Source organism: Neodiprion virginianus, chromosome 3, assembly GCF_021901495.1.
Source record: "Neodiprion virginianus isolate iyNeoVirg1 chromosome 3, iyNeoVirg1.1, whole genome shotgun sequence".
Lineage (NCBI taxonomy): Eukaryota > Metazoa > Arthropoda > Insecta > Hymenoptera > Diprionidae > Neodiprion > Neodiprion virginianus.
The window spans coordinates 39,657,919-39,680,438 of NC_060879.1; the positions used below are offsets into that span (position 1 = coordinate 39,657,919).

The following is a 22,520-nucleotide window of genomic DNA, read 5'->3' on the forward strand; positions in this document are numbered from 1 at the left end:
TTTTAACTCACGATTTCTTTGTCATTTCAGTGGGCGAGGGTCTGAGGGAACGGAATTTCCCGAGAAGATGTCCCACTTTGGAGCAACCTACTTCCGGTTAGGGTTTCGTGCGTGTCTAGTGGGTGCGACACGTGTGGCCCGGCTTCTCATTACGAATCGTATCGTTGGATCTCCTCGTAGATGCTCACGCGCCTGTGAAAATCTCTCCGGAATCCGGGCGGTCAATTTTCCCCGGATGCGGGTACATTTTGTAACGTTTTACCTTTTCGTGAGCACATATTTGTCATACGATCCTGGAACGTGACTGGAGTTTAAATGGGGTTTAAATTCCACTTGGATTACGAAGGATTTCAACTTCTTAGGACTGAAATTCATTGTAGCATTAAATCCGACCCGAGATACAAAGTCAATTGTGAAAGTATTTATGATTACTGCGACTGAGAAATCTCAGAAGTAATAAAAATGAAAATCAATTCCATACAGGGTATATGATACAGCTACTAGACTCACATCTCGAAGGACTATCCGCAGATATTTTCTGGGGATGAAGGGCATCCGGACGATTATAGCTATTTTTAGTTGCTCTACATGTTATCCGATAGGAAAATCGATGAAGCTATTCGTGCCATGGTAGTTTCTGCTCCTCTATGCGTCAAATTTTAAATCTATATTCTACGGCCTGCATTCTCTTCGATGAAACTGTGCCTAGTACGAATCTGTTTATTACCTTGTAATAATAATCGCAGCCAAACATGTAATCTATAAGCTTCTTGAATTCCGATAACAAATTCGTAAGTCTGGTCGTTTCTACTCACCAACTTTCGCTAAAATAATCGAAATTTTTGTCTTCATTCCGCGAAGCATAACGTCGGTATACACACGTGATCGAAATGTCGAGTGATGAAGCAGCTGTCTTCCATCATCTCAATTTTCGTTAGCTAGTTCGCGTTGAGCAGGGGAATATAAGTTGGCGGAGGTTATCGTAAAAAGAGAAAAAATTTTTAAGATAGATGGGATTTCGCAGACGGATGATGTTTCCACCCCCGCGAATGTGGCCTTCCGAACGGAATACAGCGCTGTTTGCTTCTCGTTTTCACCGAGTGTATTATACCTAAATCCCGAAGTATGTATGCGCCTGCAGAGTACCGTAGACACAATACCGAAATCCATTCGGCGCACGCCTACGCAGGACCAGCCTACCAACCACCAGCCATTGTCAACGGCGTTATTTATGGTACGGTATGCAAACACGGTTTTGCTCAAGATACGACCTCCACGGTTGCCTCTGTAGTTTGTATTGTGTGACGCGTCGTCGGAAATGACGACGGCGGTGGTGGTGACAGTGAAGTGTTATGTAGGAAGTGGCAAGTAGGTTATTCCGAGACAAGCCAGCCATTCTGACACATTTTCTTCCCGGAACATTCGGCCACAATTTCCTTCCAGCAGTCGTCGCTGTTCAAAGTCGATGCTTGTTCCATGGGTTTCTATTCTTCTCATTTGACTATAAAATTCCGAGCAGTCTACAGAACCGAAATGCCGGTCTTACGGTGCTGTTTGGACGTCTAGAAAACGTTACAACGACGGAAATAATCTATTCTGTGTTCAACACGTCATGGACGGATGAAATTTCGACGATGCGTTACTGCGGGATACGCATTACGCGCAAAGCGTGTAGCAAATGCTTACACGGATGTTTGCAAAAGCCTGAGTGAGAGAATGTATAAATTTTCGTTCTTCCAGAGGCAAATATTGACCTCTCACCGTACAATGAAAACAATTTAACAAAAACATCTGCGAAGAACTTTCTCGTTGTAATGCGTGTATTATCCGTGCGTAAGTATCGCGCGTTGGAGTGATTTTAATTTTTTCAACGATATTACCTACCGCAAGTTTTCACCGGAAGATCGATGTCCGAGATTAAACTGACTGCGGGTAGTCCGCGGTATTAATTCACAGAGCCGGCGCGGTATAATCGATGCCCAGCTTTTACAGCTCGTGTCCAGCGTACAATGCGTTCATGTACACATAGGCATGCATATACCTGACCGATAACTAATCGGGCGATAGAGGTGTCCCACATACTCGGTGACGTACCACCCGTACCGTCAGCTTTTGCATTTTTATACCGTGCAAGTATGCAGCTTGTAAAACGATGACTGGATGCTTATCAAAAACCGTATGCCCGGATTGGATAACATCCGATATTTTATCTTTTTCGAGTTACGAGGATCAGTACAGTGAGTCACATGCCGGCGATCGCGTTGTATTTATTTTCCCGATACAATATACTCGGTACTGTAGAAACGAACCGACGCGAATCGAATTCCGCGTCGTTGATCGAATGTGCACGCTTCGACATTTCCGCGTCGTATTTCAGCCAGACCCAATCAACGCCCGAAACCACTTTTACTGCCGGATAATTTATTGCGCAGGCTGAATTTTGCGCATCCATAACGCGGTCTGGCAACTTATTTATATAACCACAGGCTGCAGTTCGTGGAAGGCAAAAGCGGGTCCGTCTGTGGAGGAGAAAAAGGACGACGAAGGGAAAAAAAACGTTTCAAGTCGTATTCAACTCTGCACTTTGCATCCGCATCATATACGCGGTGCACGAGTGTGCGCACTTGTATCGCAGAGTCAAGTTCCGCTGCATAACCGGCTGTTCAACATTTATCACCGCCGTATGAACGTGGACAACGCTTGTATATATATCGTACATGCAGGATAGTTGATATTCCATCCGCAAGCTCTTTCCTGATCAAAGATCCTCTCGGGTCAGCCGATGTAAAGTCTTTCCAGCTTTGGAACCGTAAGCCGTGACCTCAACTCCAAGGTACGTCCGCTGTCCTCGGAAGCAGAGAAGTAGAACGCTGCTGAAGCGCGAGTGAAGAACCTCGACTTCTTCTTTTTCAAGTTCTCATCATAGGTACATTTTACGAGCTCGATTCGATCCCGCATTGAATATTGAGGCGTGCGTTCAACGACTTCAGGAAGCGTTCGTCAATTTCGTGATGAAGGAATGAAAAAAAAAAAAAAATAAAGAAATGACACTAGCGACATATTCGCGTAATCAGTTGTTCGTTCATTAGCTGTTAAATTATACACCGCCTGGTGAAGACGATCCGCGAATCAATATTTCGCGAGCGGAGAAAGGGTTGGGATTACGATTATTGCCACCCTCTCGACCCACCAGCCGTAAATGCTCGACGATTGCAATTTGGCTTTGGGCGAGAGGCGAGGATCCATGTCCAAGAGCCGGCGTGTTCCACCGGCCAAGGTATAATGCTGCCACATGATTCAGAAGAGCGTCAAATCTTCGGGCATGATCGTGGGTCGGCAGTCCCTGACCCCGAGAACCATCAAAAGTTCAGATTCGTCGAAAAGGCAATTGCCTCGTAGACCACAAAGAAGGCCGCCCGTGTTGAATTACCTTTGTAATAGCTACACACAAGGTGAAGTTCCTCCGCGAGGAAGAATGAAAGTAATAAAAACCAAGAAGCGAGCAAGCGAGCTGCCGGCAGTTTCAGCGAGCCACTCTACTGTGCATACAACCTTTAAAAGTTCTTTTAATTTTCATTCTTTTTACTTCTTCTCTAATCGATTCTTCACCGCTGCCGTTTCAAAGAAACTATAAGCAAGCATAGCTGCAGACCATCTTTGTGACTTTTAGGTGCTTAAACGCAGTGATTGTTTAATGGAAACGGGATCGCGGATCGTGTTCCTTGGCACCAATTGTTCGGGCACAAGATTCATGTACATCCATTTTGGCACTGAGCCCGTGAACCTGATCGCCGAAGCATACAGCGCATGATGTGGAAAACGACGTAAAATGACCTTCTGAAATGGTGAGATGTATGTGCACCTATACGATTACATTGTAATTGTATTTATCGCAGGTGTGCAAACCTTTCGTTTCGTTCACGGAGAATCGAGTTGCCCTTTTACCGATGTTAGCAAGTCACGTGCGTGCAGAGGGTGAATCGTAAATATATATATATCCTGTTCGCACCTGGACATTTTATGTCGATTGATTCTCGTTTGCGTAACCATGCGATACAGAAAGACAAAAACATAAAGAAGGAAGAAGTTATCGCAGAAACCCACGATATGATATTTCACAACTCACAGTATGCGCTTACACGGCTAAGAATTAACTAAATTCACAGGGAAAATTGTTTATGAGGCGATTCTTAGCCTGTTAATTGCACAATTTTCACCAACCGTATCGCTGATCCGATTACGGGTATTAAGTGCCGTGAATCACTCCGGTGTAACGTCGACGTTTGCTTGACTGGACGAGTGGGTAACACGAAGCTGCTTCGACCTTCCAATTGTTCTACGACAGTGAAAATCTCTCTTCGATGACAATAATACGTCTCGACGGTGAGAAAAGCCCTGGAAATGGATTTCATTCATGGCGGAAGAATTCGGGCAATCCATTTATGAAGACGGCAGAATTAGAGTTGCACATTTTCCTACCACAGTATCAACGATGATGTCTGGACACCGGAAAATGAACAAAGTGAAGTACTCCACACAAGCAGAATCCAGATTCTGTAAAAAGTCGAGCAGAAGAAGCTGAGGGGCATTGTAATTCATACTCAAGGGATTCGGACTATTTCCCACTGTTCGAGGGCATGTATATCATTAAAATAACGGTCATCCGGCCAGCTTCGGAGTGTCTCAATTCAAAGATAGAGAAGAGCAGCTCGCATAATTTTCTGCTCGTTGATGAAATTCGGCACGCAATGAGAACTGCGGCGCACTGAGATGTGGGTCTGATTGTGCTGGGTGTTGTTCTATGATCGTGTAAGTGACAATAACGACACTGGGTCATAGGCCCAGGCGGTACTTTGCGGAGTCGTTATTTTTCTCCGTGCGTGTAGTTATTAGGTATAATTTAACGAGAATGAAGTTGGTAACGTTGCTGTAACGATGCATATATTTGGGGAAAACCATTACTTCGCAAATTTAGGAATATCTGAAGCACAGTAAGCCACGATGAATAAAACGTACTCTTGCTTTGAAAAGCTAATATGCTCTAAGCGTGGTGCATATCATCGTCGCGTCGCTATTTCAGCGATCATCAGTCATACCTTCTACAATTACACAGTTCGAGCAGAAGCCTGCATCGAGACGTGAGACGGTTTCAAACAGACGCTCAAGAGCGATCTAATTACGCTTCGAGTGTGAACGAGAACAGTGAGTCCACCACGTTGCAGACGGTTGCAAAGTGGGCGCTATAAGCGACTAATAGCAAGTTGTCGTCATCATCGTAATCGGACTTGAACGGACGTCTGCGACGCACACGGCTATCCTCTCACCTCGATGATGATGATGACTTGTGCTCATTCTGATGCAGCGTCAATGGAATTGTTAGTGTATTATTCTCGTAGCGCGAACGTTAATTGCTGTTTTAACGAGACTTTGGTTGCCCTTTGATGCTCGGTGTCCTTGAAGTGCGACGCCTAAACGTGAATTGAAAGAAAAACATGCATCGTATTCAAGTCGATTTAATTGGAAATAGCTTCCAGAGTCATTTGGAACGATTCAGGAGTCAACGACTTCGAATTCAAGATACGCGATTCGAAAATTCAGAAGGTTGCAGCTCAAGTGGGATCCGTTACGGTCTACGCATTAACGAGCTCTGGTGGAAATTTTCACAGACTATTATCGTCACCGTTACTGGTCGTCATAATCATCGCAAACAGTGAGTTTGACGAAAAATTAAGAAAAACAACTCGATGCTGCGGGGAGGCAATAAAGAAGGAGTCGAATCGAGGGGAATTCATTACCGGAGGACATCCGAGCATCGCAGGCACGAATTAAATGCCGTATCGTTTAACCTGCTCAATGAACTTGACAGAGAGTGTTATTACAAAATAAATTGCATCGGTATTGCGAGTACTCATACTTGTGGCTCGTTATGATGCCTGCGGTACACACAAGTAATGCACAAACTGTATTTACGGTCATTACGAAGCCGCTCGAAAAACTTTTCCTCTTTCTGTTCACGCGCTTACTTCGTTAGGCAAGACCGTGAAGCGGAATGCCTTCAAGATTTGTCAATGCGCACGTCGAAAATTATCGTTTCAATTAACTCTGCTACTCGTAACCGTTATCGAATGTTTTGAAAATTATTAACAAAGTGCTAACGCCGTGAGGGAGAACAGAAAAATGAGGCCTGCGGTCGAGACCCATGGGACTCTGGACACGGGGAAACTTTCGTCGGGATCCTCGTAACGTTTGGGAGTCACGCACCACATTAGAGGAATTCTGTTTGGCGAAGGCGATTTGGGAATTTCGGAAACACGCAGCTTGTCAGGTGATTAGAAATTTAGAAATTAATTAATTAATTAACGTGTGAAAAGTTGAAGTGAATTAATTAATTAACGGATCGGTGTCTGAAACTTGACCTCACGATCGCGTCGAATGGATTTCCCGCTCGGAAACTGTGACGGACTTGAGGCTTGAAATTCCCCATTTTATGGTGTCGATAAGTTTCAAGGTTTGTGAAATCGTCTTTGTTCCAAATCCTAAACCACTGGCATAAATCCTATATCGTATATTCACTTAGCACTTCTCAGCCGAGCCGAACGTCGAGAAAAACAACTGAATTTTTACAGCTACATTGAAAAGGAGGGTTAAAGCATTGTCTTTTATAAGCTAAGGGCAGTTTGTCAAAGCGGAGTCTCGTCGTGAAGTAATAAAAAACGAAGTAAAAAACAGGCAACCCCCTGACAAAGACAACTTTCCACTGGGGAGAAGACGAAGTAGTTGGAAACTTTTTGTGGTAATGTCTATTCACGTAACTATGTATCTAATATACATATATAATATACATATATATATATACATGCGTAAATTATACATATAGTGGAAAATTGAAAGTTTCGTGGCATCAACGTTGCTGCGTGGGAAGAAAAATGTACGGATAGTCGACTGCAGGTCTTTTTTCTCTTTCCATTTTGCTTCGACTTCTAGGATTTGTAGTTGCGTACCTAGACGAGGTTCGTGAATATGTTCGAGGACTTTCCGATCTTCGTGGGATATCCCATACGTCGTGAACGATGCCAGTCGACATTTCATTGTTTCAGGAGTGCGGAAATCAGCGCAGGAAATAAGAATTTCTCTTTTCTTTTCTCAGAGCAATGCGTTTCCTGTTGGAACGAATTTCCTCGCCCGTTTCTTCACACGTATAACGACTCCGAGTCTCTCTGTCTGGAGTATAAGGATGTCGAAGCGAAGAATCACCTGGCGCATAAACGAAGGTGAGATGAATAATCACGATGACATAATCACCGTCTGAATTTCAGTCTGTTTCACGCATCTCGTCGTCGTAAAGCAATAAACGTACCGAGTTGCCTTTGTGAGATCGTAAATGAATCCAGCCAGCACCGAACGAGAAGTCAAACAGAATTAGCATTTGTTTGAGGAGCGGAGAGTGAAAAACACTCTCGGTCTCAAGATGTCCATCATACGCGATCAAACGCCAACACCTTCATATATGAGACACACGATAATTGCAATAATTGTGAAACTTTTGTAACAAAAGCTCTGACTTTGAGGTCACTCGAAAAATTTCCATTGCATAAACGTTGAGAAGTGTGTGCGCGGAGGAAACGAACCAGCAGAATTGGCGAAAGCGAATTTGAACCAGACGTATCGAGGCTCGCACTAGCGTCGATTCGTGCCCACTTTTTTGCACAATCCATTGGAAGCAGAGAAGAAATATTTTTAGTGTCTAGACTCTTACGCCGCGCCGTGTAGAGGCAGTTAGATTTTATCGATTTGAGGCAATTCGGTTTTCCTACCTTCTACGCATCGCGACATTTTTTATGGTTAATACCGTCTTTATCACGGGCGTGCGAACCTTCGAACTGGCTGGTCCACTTCAACCGGACCATTATTCGAACTATCGAAAATGACAAGCGTGTCTCCAATCACCTGGACTTCAAGAAGCTCGATTACGTTTCTTCGCGACGTCAATGACCGATCGTCACCCTGCCAAAAATTAAAATGGACCACTCCTCGGGCTGAGTTTTTTGCAATCAGGTTTGCTCGATCGATCAATGCTCTCCCTTTTCATCGAGGATCTCGAGGACAGCTCGCGTCTGTGGTCATCGTCTCTTCAAGTATGTCGCCTAATGGATTCTTACTGATAAATTGGCAACGGAGATTGTTACGGGCCGTGGACAATGATCTGTGCGACAAATTATTCTAGCGGGTGTAAAAGGAAGAACTCTTTTCGAGAAGCTGTTCGTGGGAAAACGAATCGAGCCGGTCGACTCTAAGGTGACTTCCATTGCTAAGGTGCGCATTGCGTGATGTGCATGTGGGACAGTTGATGAAAATCAGTCGTATAATATTAGGTACTCACTGTCTTCGTGAGTCACGGCTGGCCGATTAGACTTAATTACGCTCCATTGAATCTCCGTTTCTGCGCTATGACGTATTCCAAGGCTTTGATATCTGGCGAAGCAGAGTAAACATCGTTAGAGCGGTTCCGAAAGAAACGTTTGCAATCAGCACGCAGTGACGAGCGGCATGGAATTGTCGAATTTTGCATTTTTACTATCTCATCGACAAACCGCCGAGAGTAAACTGCAGTTACGGACGCATCGGGTTTGGTCACATTACTGAAAAGCATCAACTGGCCGGACAATTGTTCTTTCCATATAGACTGCTGAAACTTGCACAGCCTTTGAATATCGAGACTGCATTTACAAACGGGTGTTAAAAGTCGCTTGTTATTCAACGAGGAAAGTGACATCACTGTTCTTGAATCACGTTAAATATTCACGCATGTCATCGCTGATTGAATCGCTTGGATAAATGAATTACCCGAGCATGATAATTTAGCCGGTGTCGCCGCGGTTGTGAATTTGGATTCTGCGAAGCGACCGACAATCAACTCTTGCATTCAGAATCATTTACACTTTTGTTTCTCGTAAAAGTCTTACGCGTGTTCACGGCCCTGAATCAGGCATGCCGTAGTTGTAGGATTCGTTACGGTGAGTCAGGTCAGAACAACACGTTCATTTGAATACCGTGCCTCAGGACTGTCAATGAAATGAGTTGATTCATCCAAGAGTTTTCGCGGAAAATTCAACATCACTTTTCCCGTAAACTGACCACGCATCACTGCTCAAGAATTTTCATTACTGAGGGTTGTGTTTTATTACGGCAGAGAGAATTTCTGCTTTTTCCTTCTAATTGGGTATTACAAAGTGCTGATCCAGAGTTGTTCGTAGCTCTGCCAACTATCGTCGTAACGACGCGTTCACTGCGATTTACCCCAGCAGCTCGTGACATTAAGTGATCGTTGAACTTGGAAGTGGCGGTGAACTTCACGAAGCAAATCCGAATGCCCCATTGGTTGAAGTTATATCTGCTCGGGAAATCACCGATACCTGCATTAAATTCACCGCAATCAATAACCGCGATACGTGATACAGAAGTAAAAGTCCTCCAATTGGAAACACGTAATTTCAGAATAGCGCTAATGAGATCGAGGGTGGAATTTCATACAAGTAATTCCATCTGCTATGTATACCTTATATATATATTTTATATATCTTTTGCACCCGGGAGTAACCGCGTCAATACTTTCATCCAAGCTTTCCTCCATAATTAATACCTAGATATGTAATAGATAGCTAGCGGGTAAGTTTTATTACATCTAATTAAACGACAGGCAATTTCACGAATGCGAGAACAGCAAGGTGTTCTTGAGTGAAACTGAACGGGAAAGCTTGTCTCCGTTCGAAATATCGTCAAAGTTATCTTTACCCTGTTTCAATCAGATACAGTATACGTATATCGGCGTCCCTTTCGCCATAGAACAGAAGCTTACGTTCACCAATCCAATTCGAAAAATCTTGTCATCGGATTCAGTTTCTCCTCTCTTCGTCGAATCCACGTGTTAAAGTACGGTTAAAAAGAAATGAATGAGGACGATACGAGGCGGGAAAATTACGTAGAACATAAAAATGAGCTCGAGGCGCGGTTGCACACAGCGTTAGTCGATTCCTGAGCATGAGATTACGTCGCCTCATTCAAGACCCGCGTTTGCCTAGCCATGCAGGTGTGAGAGCGATAAGGTATCTCTCGCCTGGGGAGCTTATTGTTGGTTTACACGCGTTACTCGCTGGATGACAACCGCTATATACATCTATGGCTCAAGAATAATTGTCACGCCTAATGTAAACAATGAAAATGGCGTTTCTCAGGCTGCTTGTGTGCGTGTGTTTTTCCCTGTGGGAAAAACCGGGGCAAAGACAATCGAGACAACCGAGTCGCAAGGCGCGTTACGCAACGTCCAACTCGACCTGCGAGAAGAAGACGCAGTCGACTACGACGACGACGATGATGATGATGGTGATGTCACCGTCGCAAACGGAGCAGACCTGCAGACTGCATGCGACGCGAATTTCTCACTAATCGAGTATAACAACACGTGCTGAAATCGCGTAAACAAAACGGTCTTGTTTGACTTTTGTAACGGTTACCCACACCGCTGTGTGAGCCTAATTTCCTCATGAATATGCCATTCGGAGTCCAATGATGATTCCATTCGCTCTGTCATTCACGTTCGATAAAACCACAGTCTACAGAAACCTCATCGACGACTGTAAGGGTTGCCACTGCAGAGCAAAGGGCACGAGTTCAAGATGAACCGTGAACTCGTAACCCTAATTTTCACCCTCTTGACTCGACTGGAGATGGTCCTGATCAGGACACGGTGAAGCTGAAAGGGTATAACGATCACTTCGTTGAAACGTGAGAGAGAATTTCTCGCGCTCCATCTCGCACAGTCTGTAGGAGTGGGATTCACCCTTGGAAGAGGGGGTGGAAGGCTTTCAAAGCGAGATCCAATGCGTGTCTGCGAAATTTAAACGCCTTGCGGTGAAACTTTAATCTTCCGAAACCGCAAAGTATCCCGTGGCATCGGAAAAGCCCTTTGCGAGACTTGCTGGACGGGTGGATGCAGGCGATAAAATTTCGCGTGTATAACGACGTCTGGAAGCCGAGGCGACGAGAAGAACGAGAAAAAGGACAAGCTGAAGCAGAAGTGGGAAGCCGGGAGAAAAACTAGCCGACGATGAAAGAGGAACGCGTTGCTTCTCTTCTCCGGGGTCATCGAGCCGGGTGCTGCGGTTATCTTGATGACGCAAGCTCCACCGGATATGGAACAGACCCCGAGGGTTAAGAGCCAGTAATGAATTAATAGGAAAGCTAATGACTCATTAATTCGTGAGAGAAATACAACAGCGGTCTGCATCAGTCGACTTGCATACCGCAGTTTCTAATTGAACGGAACTTGACTTGGAGGTCGAAAATGACAGGACAAAACAGTCGAGAGTACAAAAAATGTCACCCGAAACTGAAAGATTGAGGAAAACTCCGCGAAATATTGATACAAAAAAAGTGCAAATTGAAGCGTGACATTTTCATTGCCATCGCTGCGCTATCTGACCAGAAATTATTATACGTTCGTGAATTGACAGGTGCAAGGGAAAAGATGAGGGAAGAAAAGGGAAGGACGGATGTTCCGAAACACCGAGGCCATTGTCCGGAGAGGTTGATCGATCCCGATGTCGAAGAATCCGGCGACATGCTTTCATTCGGTTTCCCGCAAATCCCTTGAACCTTTTTTTTTATCTATTTTCTGAATCTCGAGCTAATTGCCATTTGCAGTAATTGCAACAGAAATTGATCACTTTTTATTCTCCGACGAGGTGCGAGCGAGTCTACAGAGATTATCGCGCTAACGCGAGGCAATTGGCAGAAATGGAAAGAATTTCCGTTGCAATTCCTGCGGTATGTTTGCAAAATAGTAAAACAGAATGAATATCCATGTACTGCGAATGGCCGAGCATGGATTTAGGTGAGAGAAATTGTAATTTACGCATCATGTACGAGTTTCTAATTTTCTAAAATCGTATGTTATTAAATGTAGAATAAAAATCTCCGCGACGAGAACGTCGAACGTGACGTCAAGCCGAAACGTCGACAACGCGCCAATCGGATCGTAGCACAGCGGTAAATTTGGATCTTCAAATATCTCGTTAATAACTTTGGCAATATTACAGATGAGATTACGAATCTCGTTTCACGGCCTGTAATTCTCACGAGTCAGGCAAAGTTGGTCAATATAACCGGGTTAATTACCCACCGATTATTACTCTCGTTTTTTGAGAGGATATCAGGTGCGAGTTACGAGCTTTGACAAACGGGGGCAAATACGGATTTCTTCGGAATCGTTATAGCTCGTTACAAAATGCAATTTTTCAGGCCGGAAAATTTCCCAGTACGAGAAATCATTTCATTTTCGCCATTTCGCAGAATAAACGATTGATTCTGGCAGGGGTAAAAGGAATTTTATATTGTTTCAACTACCGGTATAAAGTGCTTTTAGATCACAAAAGGAATAAAACGATGATTGCCAGTTTAATACGAACAGTAATTGTTGTACATCCGCAGTGCGAAATCGAAGCGAAATTGATACGCATTCAGCGAGGATTGTTCGAATCAGGAAAAATGGGTAATATTTACATGCGCGGTTATTATAAATGGCGGATAGCTGATGGGAATTTTTATTGTCCCTCGTGTACATTAATTGTTGACAAAAATAGAGGAAGCAGAGAATGTCGGGAATTTTTCCGGGTAAAAAAAATTAACCCGCGTCGGATCGTACAATATAATTGCTATCGACGATATTGGGGAATGAAAGTGGATGAAAACCGGATGAGACTTGCAAATTAGACCATGGCATAGAGTATATTTAGATCCGAAGTGGCAACACCGAGAGGAAATAGGTTGAGCGAAAAAACGAGGTTGAAACGACCTGTTAAAAAATTCCATTAGGGAATGTAGCCGAAGGGTCTTATTGAAGGGTCGTACAGTCTGACTCGAAAGTAGTCCCCGCATTATTAGCCTGCTGATTTGGACTCTCGAAAGTGTTTCTTTACCTGTCCGAAGTCGCAACGATAATCAACCGAAATATTTGACCGTAATTTTCACCTCCTTGTCCGTGCCGAAAATGCATATAATCCAAGAGTCACGACGTCACTTTATACCTGTTGGTAGCTACTCACTTAGCAAGGTGGCGCAATCCTGAAGAGCGGACGTAAGTAGATCGCGACCCAATTACCTTGCATTCAAGACTTCTCCTTATTCTTCTTCTTCTTCTTCTTCTTCTTCTTCTTCTTTCCGAGCGAAATTGCTGACCCAGTCTTATAGCTGAGAGCAGCCGGCAAGTTTTCCTCTTCATTTTCACCTCGCACTCTCAAGACCGCGCACATTCTTCTCTACCGTCATTCAGTCCATCGCTTGGAGACCTTCTGGCGGTCCCTGAAATGGACGATCCCAGAAATGGGTACCGCAAGGTATCGCCTTGAGTAATGAGATGACATCTGGATTTTCGAGTCTTCTCGATCAAATCCCTGGAATGAATAATCCTCACTCGACCGAGCAGCCTCTTGTTCAAAGAACGTCACAGCTCGGATTCCTCTCTTTTCATTCCCATTTCATCTATAAAACCCCGTGTTTCATCTCCTCGATTTTTGTATCCAATTTACCCAGGACCGGCGCTTGGTCCCCAAGAATTTCTGAGCCACTAAATATCCGTCCATGAGTCACAGGGTGATCCCTTCAAACGGACAGTCAGTGGCAGGTAGAATTTTTATTTGTATGGGAGGGTTTCCAACCTGCGCAGCTTCTTTGTCCTCTTCGTTTCGTCGCTTTCGTTCCCGTCCGACTCCTATTCCTTCATAAATTCCTTATTCTATTCGTCTGCGCGTTTTCTCAAACAGTACCGTTTCTTGTTACAAAAAAAAAAATTAGAACCTAGGCCAAGTGTATCCTCATAAACGTCGCGAGAAACGCTCGCCGAATAATAAAATGATCTACAACTGATGATCGACGCTTCTTCTAATTACGGGTACAGCAAAAGGGCGGAAAACGAAGTATTGTAAATAAACGTTTTCACACCTTGCGAGAGAATTCAGCGATTCTTCGGCCGAGTCCCCATTTCACTCTGTTTTTCCATTCATATCGTGGACTTCATCGACTTTCGTAGGGATTATTTTACGACGGCTATGAAAGGGAGTCGAGACGAGCTGCAACCCCGTGTGAAAATATTCCAGTTTCTGAGCGGGTCTCTTTCTCCTCGTCTCCTCCTTCCTCTCCTCTCTGTCTATTCCCTTTGGAGTATTTATTATCCTCCTCGAGGCTTTGGATTCAAGGTCTACGTGGGTCTGAAAGCAATTGACCAAGTGCATAATTCAAAATGGCCCCGTGTTTTCTCAACGATGATATATTTCCTCCGCGTTGTTTTTCATAAAAGTAAGCGCTGATAAAACCAACACGGCCACGGTAATCCTTGTTAGCCGAGTCTTTTCCCCTGAAGTGGACACAAGGAATTATCAACGAATCGAGAGAATATGTCAGCCTGCGCAAAGCCGCCTGACCGAAACGAGATAAGCCGAAAAATCTCCGCTTTTCTCTTCCCTGCGAAATATTCAATTTCACGAACGCACTTGACCCTTTCACTCCATGGAATTTGCACAACAATTTATAGCGCCAAAGCTGTTTCTGTTCTTTTAATTACTTCGAACTCACTGGCGCTTTACTCTTCGGTGGAATTTTCCCGGTTCTAATTTACACGGCCCTTGAATTACTAGGTTGAAATAATCACCGCGATTAATTTTTATCCGATCCCTCGGTATGGATTAAATCTTGTTAATGAACCACGTTGCGATTATTCTTCGTCGGCGCATCAACCCTGACTACACGTTTTTCAGGTGTAAAATACACACGCCCAGCATTTGGTTCCACGAATTTGGGTTACCGATGGCCAATTCTTTACCGCCTTGAAAACCGGTCAACGAACTTCTTCGCCGGAGGCTTAAAAGAAGCCGGGATAATCGAGCCGCGGTCCATTGGCGAGAAAGTTTTGCACCGAGCTGCTGTTGCATCTGAATTCAAGAGCCGCGTCCGGAATTTGTATTCTTTTTACTCCGTTTCTCTTCCGATTTATTTACTCATTTTCCTGTCACATAAACGGGAATGTTACGGCCTCTTCTATCGTTCCTGCAAACATCGCAGTTTATGCCATCGAGTTAATCCTTCCTGGCGATTAAAGTCTTACGCTTACGCAGCGGACACTTAACGGCGACTTTGTATTTTTACGACCCTGATTGCACTGACAAGATTGCGACAAAGAGTTTGGCCCGAGAGATATTATTGCGTAAATGAGAGTGAACCGCGTTTGATTTAAACAATTTCAAGGATTGACATTTTTACTTCACATCTGCTGTTCGGTTAATCACACACGTGCTTTTACATTCTGCATAATTATATGTATACGTAGTACAGACTTATGTAAAATTTTCCATAAATTTGCAATATATTTGAAAGTGTGTTACGTTGTGTGAATCGGCGTGTATTATAATTACATTGACTCGCGTGGCACACTAAAATTGAAAAGTGCCGAACGATTCTGGCGATCAACGGATGAAACGCGCCGTCAGAATCCTAGATACGGAAGAAATTTTATTATAAGTACGAAAGACAGTCAAACTTTTCATACGCTTTTTAAAATTTCTCGTTTACGTAATTATGCATTAGAGAAATGAATACATCTCATCGACTCTGTTTCGATCAAATAAAAACTTGAGCGAGAACTCTCGGCAGTGATTTTAAACTCCAGACGGTCGCAAATGTTTAAAACTTTTAACGTGCAGCGTAAAAACTTCCCGAAGATTAGTTCCCTCGATAATTCCTCCGATCGGTTTTCACCTCTCTCCTTCGACATACTCCGCGGAAATATTCTGGCGAACAAATTTTCCGTAATGAAAATCAAACAAAGTAACTCGGAGCGCTTTCGGAAGTAAAGCTGACGGATCGTTTCGAGCTGACAGCGAGTTTCTGGAATCATGGCTTGGCCCGAGACCCCTCTACCTTCGGAACGTGACGTACCTGCCAGAGGTCAGAGGTCACTTGGTGTGCCACTATAACTTCTCAGCTCTCCAAGATCCACGAGACGACGAACTCCAATGTTAGACGCATCAAGAAGAACCGCTCGCTCTTCGCCAAGACGTTCAAGTTCTCACCACGTGATTAAAGTAGCCTCACCAACGGTTTCCAAACAGCTGTAAGGAACCTTCTACCAAAATCACAGTGCATAGACGACGATGTACACCGAATCGCTGATCGTCGTGATCCACTTTCCTTCGCGATGCGGTTACTTCATTACGTTTCATCATTCGGTAAGAGAGACGATAATTCTTATACGTGGGTTTTGAAACCACTGCACTTGGGAATGAATCGTTCTATTTTGTTTTATTATTTTAGGAGAATGTCAGGTAGTATATTCATCCATTTGCAAGAATAATCCATTAATTTTCATCGCGTTGCTTTAGCCAGATATATCACTTTTGGGAATATATTACCAAGTCTGAATAGTCGACGAGTAAAAAGAATCATCAATTTGAAGGATTGACTATTTTTTCATATTTAATAACGCAGATGTCTCGATGCCAAATCGAAAACTTATCTGATGTCGATTGTTTACATTTCTGAATAACTATTACTCGAGGTTTGTTCTGTGGAATGCAACCATTCATGCTTCAAAGTTCATTAAAAAATAACGTCAACCGAAGCATGAGAAGTCTAGGATTGGGTTGAAATTTTCTGCACATATCGTTTTGAGTCGTTGAAATCCAGGATCAAGCTAATCTTTGTTCCGGGACGAAGTCATCAACGAACATCGATGAACGAATGAACCGAAGCATGCAACGATACTGAATTCGGTTCGTTGGGATTTCGGGACCTACGTGAATCAACTTACGATCACTGGGATGAAATTTTTCAATCAAAGTGAACGGAAGGTTTCCTGCAGTAACGTAATTTCCGACTACACACACGATGCAGGCCAGGTAAGATCGATTCGTAATTCAAATTAGATTGGAACCGGTACGGAATGAGGTCTGATTGCCGGGGTCAGCGTGCTGCTCTCCTCTCCTCTCCTTCCCATTCGAAAAATAAGGACGCTTGTGATTTTCGAGGAGTTAACAATTCAACGATCCGTATAAACAGAAGTAGGTGTCCGTCTTAAACTCGTGGATTACGCGTGCCATGAAATGATAATGTTATACATATTCCTCTTTGCTCAACGTATGTTTTGTATCTGATAATACATGTTACGCGTATAATTCATTTTATTCGTGTTATATTTTTTCTTCCTTTTCCTCGTGTAATTTGCGATACTTCATTAATTAGCTGGAAATATGTGCATGACTGATCCCTCGGTCTTGGACTCCAGTAAAAATAGTCACGTGGAAAATTGTCTGGTTAAAGATTAACAAAGAAACGATTTACATTCTACACGAAGAAATGAGATTTCGTAATTAGTACAAGTTGGACTTACTAAACGATTAGTCTGAGAAAAGTTATGCGCTTCGAACGTATCCACGAACTGATTAACTTCAATAAACTCAGTTTTCTTTTACGTGATTCAAACTATTATTCACAGTTCTGCGCAAAGTGTTTAATAAATCGGTGAGTAATATTTTTTCTTGTAAAAAATTACTACCTTTTTCACCATATTTGGCTTATTTGAATAAACAATATCAGCGGACTCAGCGCATAACCTTTCTACCCTTCTTGTTTCCGAATGAATAATGGAGGTTCAAATTTTCACGTGAAAAATAAACGCAGAGTTAGTTTTTCAGAAATTACAGGGCTGGGTTTAACAATGAAATCACGTGATGAAAACGCGATAAATACTCCAAAGTCCGTTATATCCAAGCAATTTATTTTCGTCACGCGTGTTTCGCAGTTCCTATAATTCCTAATATCCGCGACAAAAACGGTCTTTGTTGACAAGAAATTGTGGGTGCAGCTCGGCGGCTAGGATTACATCAGAAAGCTTTGACAAATTATCGGACAGAATTTCCTTGCGGCTTCGAGAAGTCGGCGTTCGACTGCAACTCAGGCCAAACGGCGAGCAGTCGTATTCCATCTTGATTTGCTCGTTCCTCCCGGATCATCCCTTTATCCCACAAAATATACGCAGAGCATTGATTTTGTGCCAAAACGTCGGCTGAGTTTCGACGCTATTGTTACACGGTTTCATGCGGTCGGCATGCGATAAGCCTGCACGGAATTCCGTTCACCGCATCAATCATTTTGCTCACTGTGCTGCTCGATTAGTTTGCTGGACACAAATGCATTTTGATACCGTTGCTTATGCTGCAAGGTTGCAGGTTTTAAACCGGAAAATCCTGCTTAAAATTAATATGAAACAGATAGTGACAATGTTCCTTCGATGAGGAAGAGGGAAACGGTTAACTTCTGTAATCGTATGTTTTTTCAAGATTTTTGTTATAAAAGAAAAATGGAACATTCTACCGAATTAGCATAGATCATATCTCAAAATATACGATGTAAGGTACATTGACAAATTTTTTTAGACTAAAACATTTCAAATTGGCGGCACAAATTTTCGTCGACAAGTATACAAAAATGAAATTTTATTGTAAAATGCATTAGTAAATTTTGGATGACGTAGAGAAGAGAAATCAAAATTAAAAATTTAGAACCATTGTTTTATTAAATCACTCATTTCTGTATAACAATAAATAAAAAACCATGTCTGTTATTTTTTTAAAAAAGAAACTTGAATGTCGTGTAATGGCCGGTAAGTTGAAAAATATTTCTAAAAAGTTTCATCTGAATCGTTTGAAAGATTGTAGTCTAAAAAAATTTATCAATATACCTTACATCGTAAATTTTGAGATACGCTTTGTTTTAATTCCATAAACTATTCCATTTCTGTATAAAAAAAAAAGAATCTTGAAGAAACGTAAGCTTACAGGAATTTCCTTCCTTAAGCTGTTTGAAATTAGCCACTCATAATTGAACAGGGCACTTGATCGTCGGTTCGATAATTTCGACGTGCAGGTGTATCAACGAGCTAATCAAATGGTCAAACCCTGAGCAAACAAGGGCTTGGCAACGACGCAGCTACCTTCAAGATGGATGAGAACAAGACGAGGGGGTTTGCGGAAGGTTTGATATCCGATTACGTTCACGTTACGCGGACGACAAACGTTGACTCGGTGTATTAATACGTCGCAATAATTATGTGTACATGATGTCAGTGTCCCGTGTGTGGGATGGATTTTCGCATTTATTTGCCGCAGATAAAAGGTTCTACCCATCCACGCGGAGAATGACGACACGACATGCGGAAGAGTAAAATTAGGTATTAATAAACGAGGCAAATATTCGCGATATGTATAACTGACGCGTGAAAAAAGCCAATTACGAATTGAACGATCCCCCATTTTTTTTTTTTTTTTTGACAAAAGTTGCGGCGACACTTTTGTCAAGCTAATTACGGCAGGGTATTGTTGTCGCAAAGACGACAATTTAAAAGTAACGATATCTTGTAGAAGAGTCGAAATACCAAAATACAATTAAACAAACTATCGTTCAACTGACAAAAGGTTACGGCTCGTACTTATTACGCAGTTGTATAATCGAGTTGGCCATATAAGTGGAATGTGGGTATACCTGTGTTAAAGGATTGCGTATAGTCGGTACGAATGTCGTACCGCAAATGGGGTTTTGAAATCGGTGATAAAGAACATTACGAGATAAAGAGGTTGAAAGAAATAACGAGAGAAGAGAATAGACGGAACGGAAAAAATATAAATAAAAATGAAAAAAAAGAAAAAACCACTGAACGTCTCTTTAACGACCTGACGAAATCGTTTGAAATTCGTTTTACGTGCGTATTCTATTTTATTTAACCTGCGTAGGTACGTTAAATGAGTACTGGCTGGGAACTATCTTGCAAAACTACTTAACATGAACTTCACGTGAATCGAATCAAGACTGTGCATTTAAAGAAATATCATTTCCCAAGCCTCAGCACCCTTTGAATCAAAACCTTGCCCGGTCTGATCCTATTTTCCTTTCAGCCAAAACCGATTCGCCGACTGCAGTATCTCTGCCTTGTGTTTGATCCGTTAATCGACGTATCGATCATCGGCTGACAAACGGTGCAGATTGGACCAGTGTACATAGCTGAAGAATAGACGCGTTTGCATCCGCAGCCGAAAGGAGCTGACACTAAGCACAGCAATATCGGCTGGTGTCAAAAGGCGATGTGGACATGTGGGCATCTCATTAAAAGTTAACAGAGTACGAATAGCAACACGGCATTACGAGCAGTTGTTCTAGGATTGTCATATTGACAGGAGAAATCAGAGCCACTGAATGGAGCGTGGCTCGGTGACGTGGGAATGCCGTTGCCTCTCGGTTGAGCGAGGATAAAAAAAAAGTAATGCGAGCAAATACAGAGGGACAGACGTACGTCGGTTCATCTGCTTCTTGTTTATTCCTTTTTCCAATCTTCACCCGATAATCGAATGTACAAACCGAACGACGAACTTCGTCTCATCGTAGATTCGAAACTTCGGCTCGAATACACCTTTGAACATGTATTGAATTTCCTCGACTGGAGATCTTCTCCTCGGAAGTATTGAAACTATGACGAAGCCAGTCAATTATGGATTGTGAATGTATTTGCATACGAAAGCGGTCGATTCTGAATCGTGAAGTAATCGTAGCTGGAAGATTTTTTAATACACGATAAGGCATTTTTTTTTCAAATGGAATTAACTCTTGGGATCACGAATCATCGGCATAAGCTGCACGTGATGCTGTTATTGATTAGCTGATTAGTGACTACAAGCGGCTCAAAGAATCGACGCACAGTATATGTATACCGCACCCACGGATGGATCAAGGTGGTTCCGTCATTCGTCAGGCTCGAATAGATCAAATTTTACAACCAAAGTTCCGCGGTCATTGATCGGTATGCAAGGTACGTCCAACTCGTAATCACGCAATTTGACATCACGGAGTCCGTCAAGATCGTAAATCGTGTCGGCTGAGGTGAGATTTTAGGTGTGAAAGGTCACCGTATTCGTAAAGTACCTCCGTCCAATGAGTGCGAGTATGACGAGCGATTGAAGATACAGCTGAAAGGGTCGAATGAATGAAATGGGATTTTAATGAAAGGGGGTTAATTATCACATAGCCATATTGAAATTGCAAATAGGCGTCACAGATCGATTAACGAACGTGCGTCTTCGTACTTACACGTGATGATATCGGCGAGAAAACATGACCAGCTTTCGCCGATTACTCGAATCTCGATCGATCTAATCACGAATCAGCATTCAGGTGGCACAAGGTATATTCTCAAATGAGGTGACACTGCGAAAGATTAGAAATTGAAAAGAAAAGAGAAGCCCAGCGGTTAGCGGATTGAAATCTTACGGGAATCGACGATCCGCTGAAAACGGGTATCGGAAACTCGTTAGGATATACAATCCCTTGCCGCAAAAGTGCAAAAGGGGATGGGAATGAAAAGAGTATAATGGAAAAACCCAAAGTGGGAAAAAGAATACACCGACAAATCGTCGAGCAAAAAGGGACTTTTTTCAGACCGTCGCTGCGTTACTTTCCGCCACATTACGGTGTTTCAATATGCACGTTATTATATCCCATAAAGCGCAAAGACATGCGCGGCTGGACTTGCAATGCACCTGGGCAAAAAACGAATACTGCACCTATATCCAGGAGCACGTAAAGACGTAGAGAAGCGCATCAAAGCTAAACAGCGTCTCTTAACGATTCGTACAATGTATTTCATTCCAAATTTCTTGTTTGAGGGAGAACGTGCAAAGCAACGATATTCACTTACAGAAATCACTGCGTTGCTTTGAACAAGACTCGCCGATCGTTTCCCGCCGGTTATTCGTAGCAGGTATCGTTCGAACGGAAGCTATTCTTACGGGCACTTGTACCGGTTGTTACTCTCCAAGATAAAATCTTGGACTCGAGGCTTCGACTCTGCTCGAACCCGATCTTCTTATTGGTATTAATCGTTTCGGAGCAAAAAGTCGTCTCGCCTTTAAAGATCGAATGCCGACTATCGCATCGTTCCGTAAATCGTTCGTCCGTGGTTCCGAAATGGTACTCATCCATATAAATCGTAACGACCGCCACGAGCACGAGCCCCCGAATATTCAATGATCGAGCTAAACGATAGGGTTCCAAACCTGTACTGTCTCGCCAATAACAACCAGACAGGTAATTTTACGAGGACAAAGTTAGCAAGGTTACCGTAATGATGCATTTTTAGGAAAAATCGCTACTCAGCACCTTCGGCAATGTCCGAAATTTAGTGAACCATGATAAGACGTAAGACAAGACATACTCTTATTTTGAAAAGCCGACTCCTTTAAAACCATTCTAAAATTCTGTAATGATGATTTTTCCCTGATGCTTCATTACGTTAACGTTGCTAATTTCAGCATCATGTAATTTCACAGGGTTCATTTTACGGAGTAAAAATAAACTCGGCGATAGCAATGTGGGCGTCTGCTTTTCGCAGTCAAGCGATTGTGACCATCGTGATCGGTATAACTCATTTT

General features: G+C 42.9%; 2 protein-coding genes across 2 annotated transcripts in view; one reads left to right on the top strand and one right to left on the bottom strand.

Annotated features, from left to right (window-relative positions):
* Positions 1-22,520, bottom strand: part of LOC124299701 (uncharacterized) — a 28,278-nt gene that overhangs the window by 5,232 nt on the left and 526 nt on the right. The gene's annotated exons all lie outside the window — the stretch shown is intronic.
* LOC124299665 (uncharacterized) overlaps positions 6,183-22,520 on the top strand; it is a 40,575-nt gene continuing 24,237 nt past the window's right edge. The window contains exons 1-2 of the mRNA XM_046752935.1: positions 6,183-6,325; positions 7,148-7,271. Coding sequence (XP_046608891.1) covers positions 6,200-6,325; positions 7,148-7,271 — 250 coding nt within the window. The 5' untranslated portion in view covers positions 6,183-6,199. The remainder of the gene's footprint in view (positions 6,326-7,147; positions 7,272-22,520) is intronic.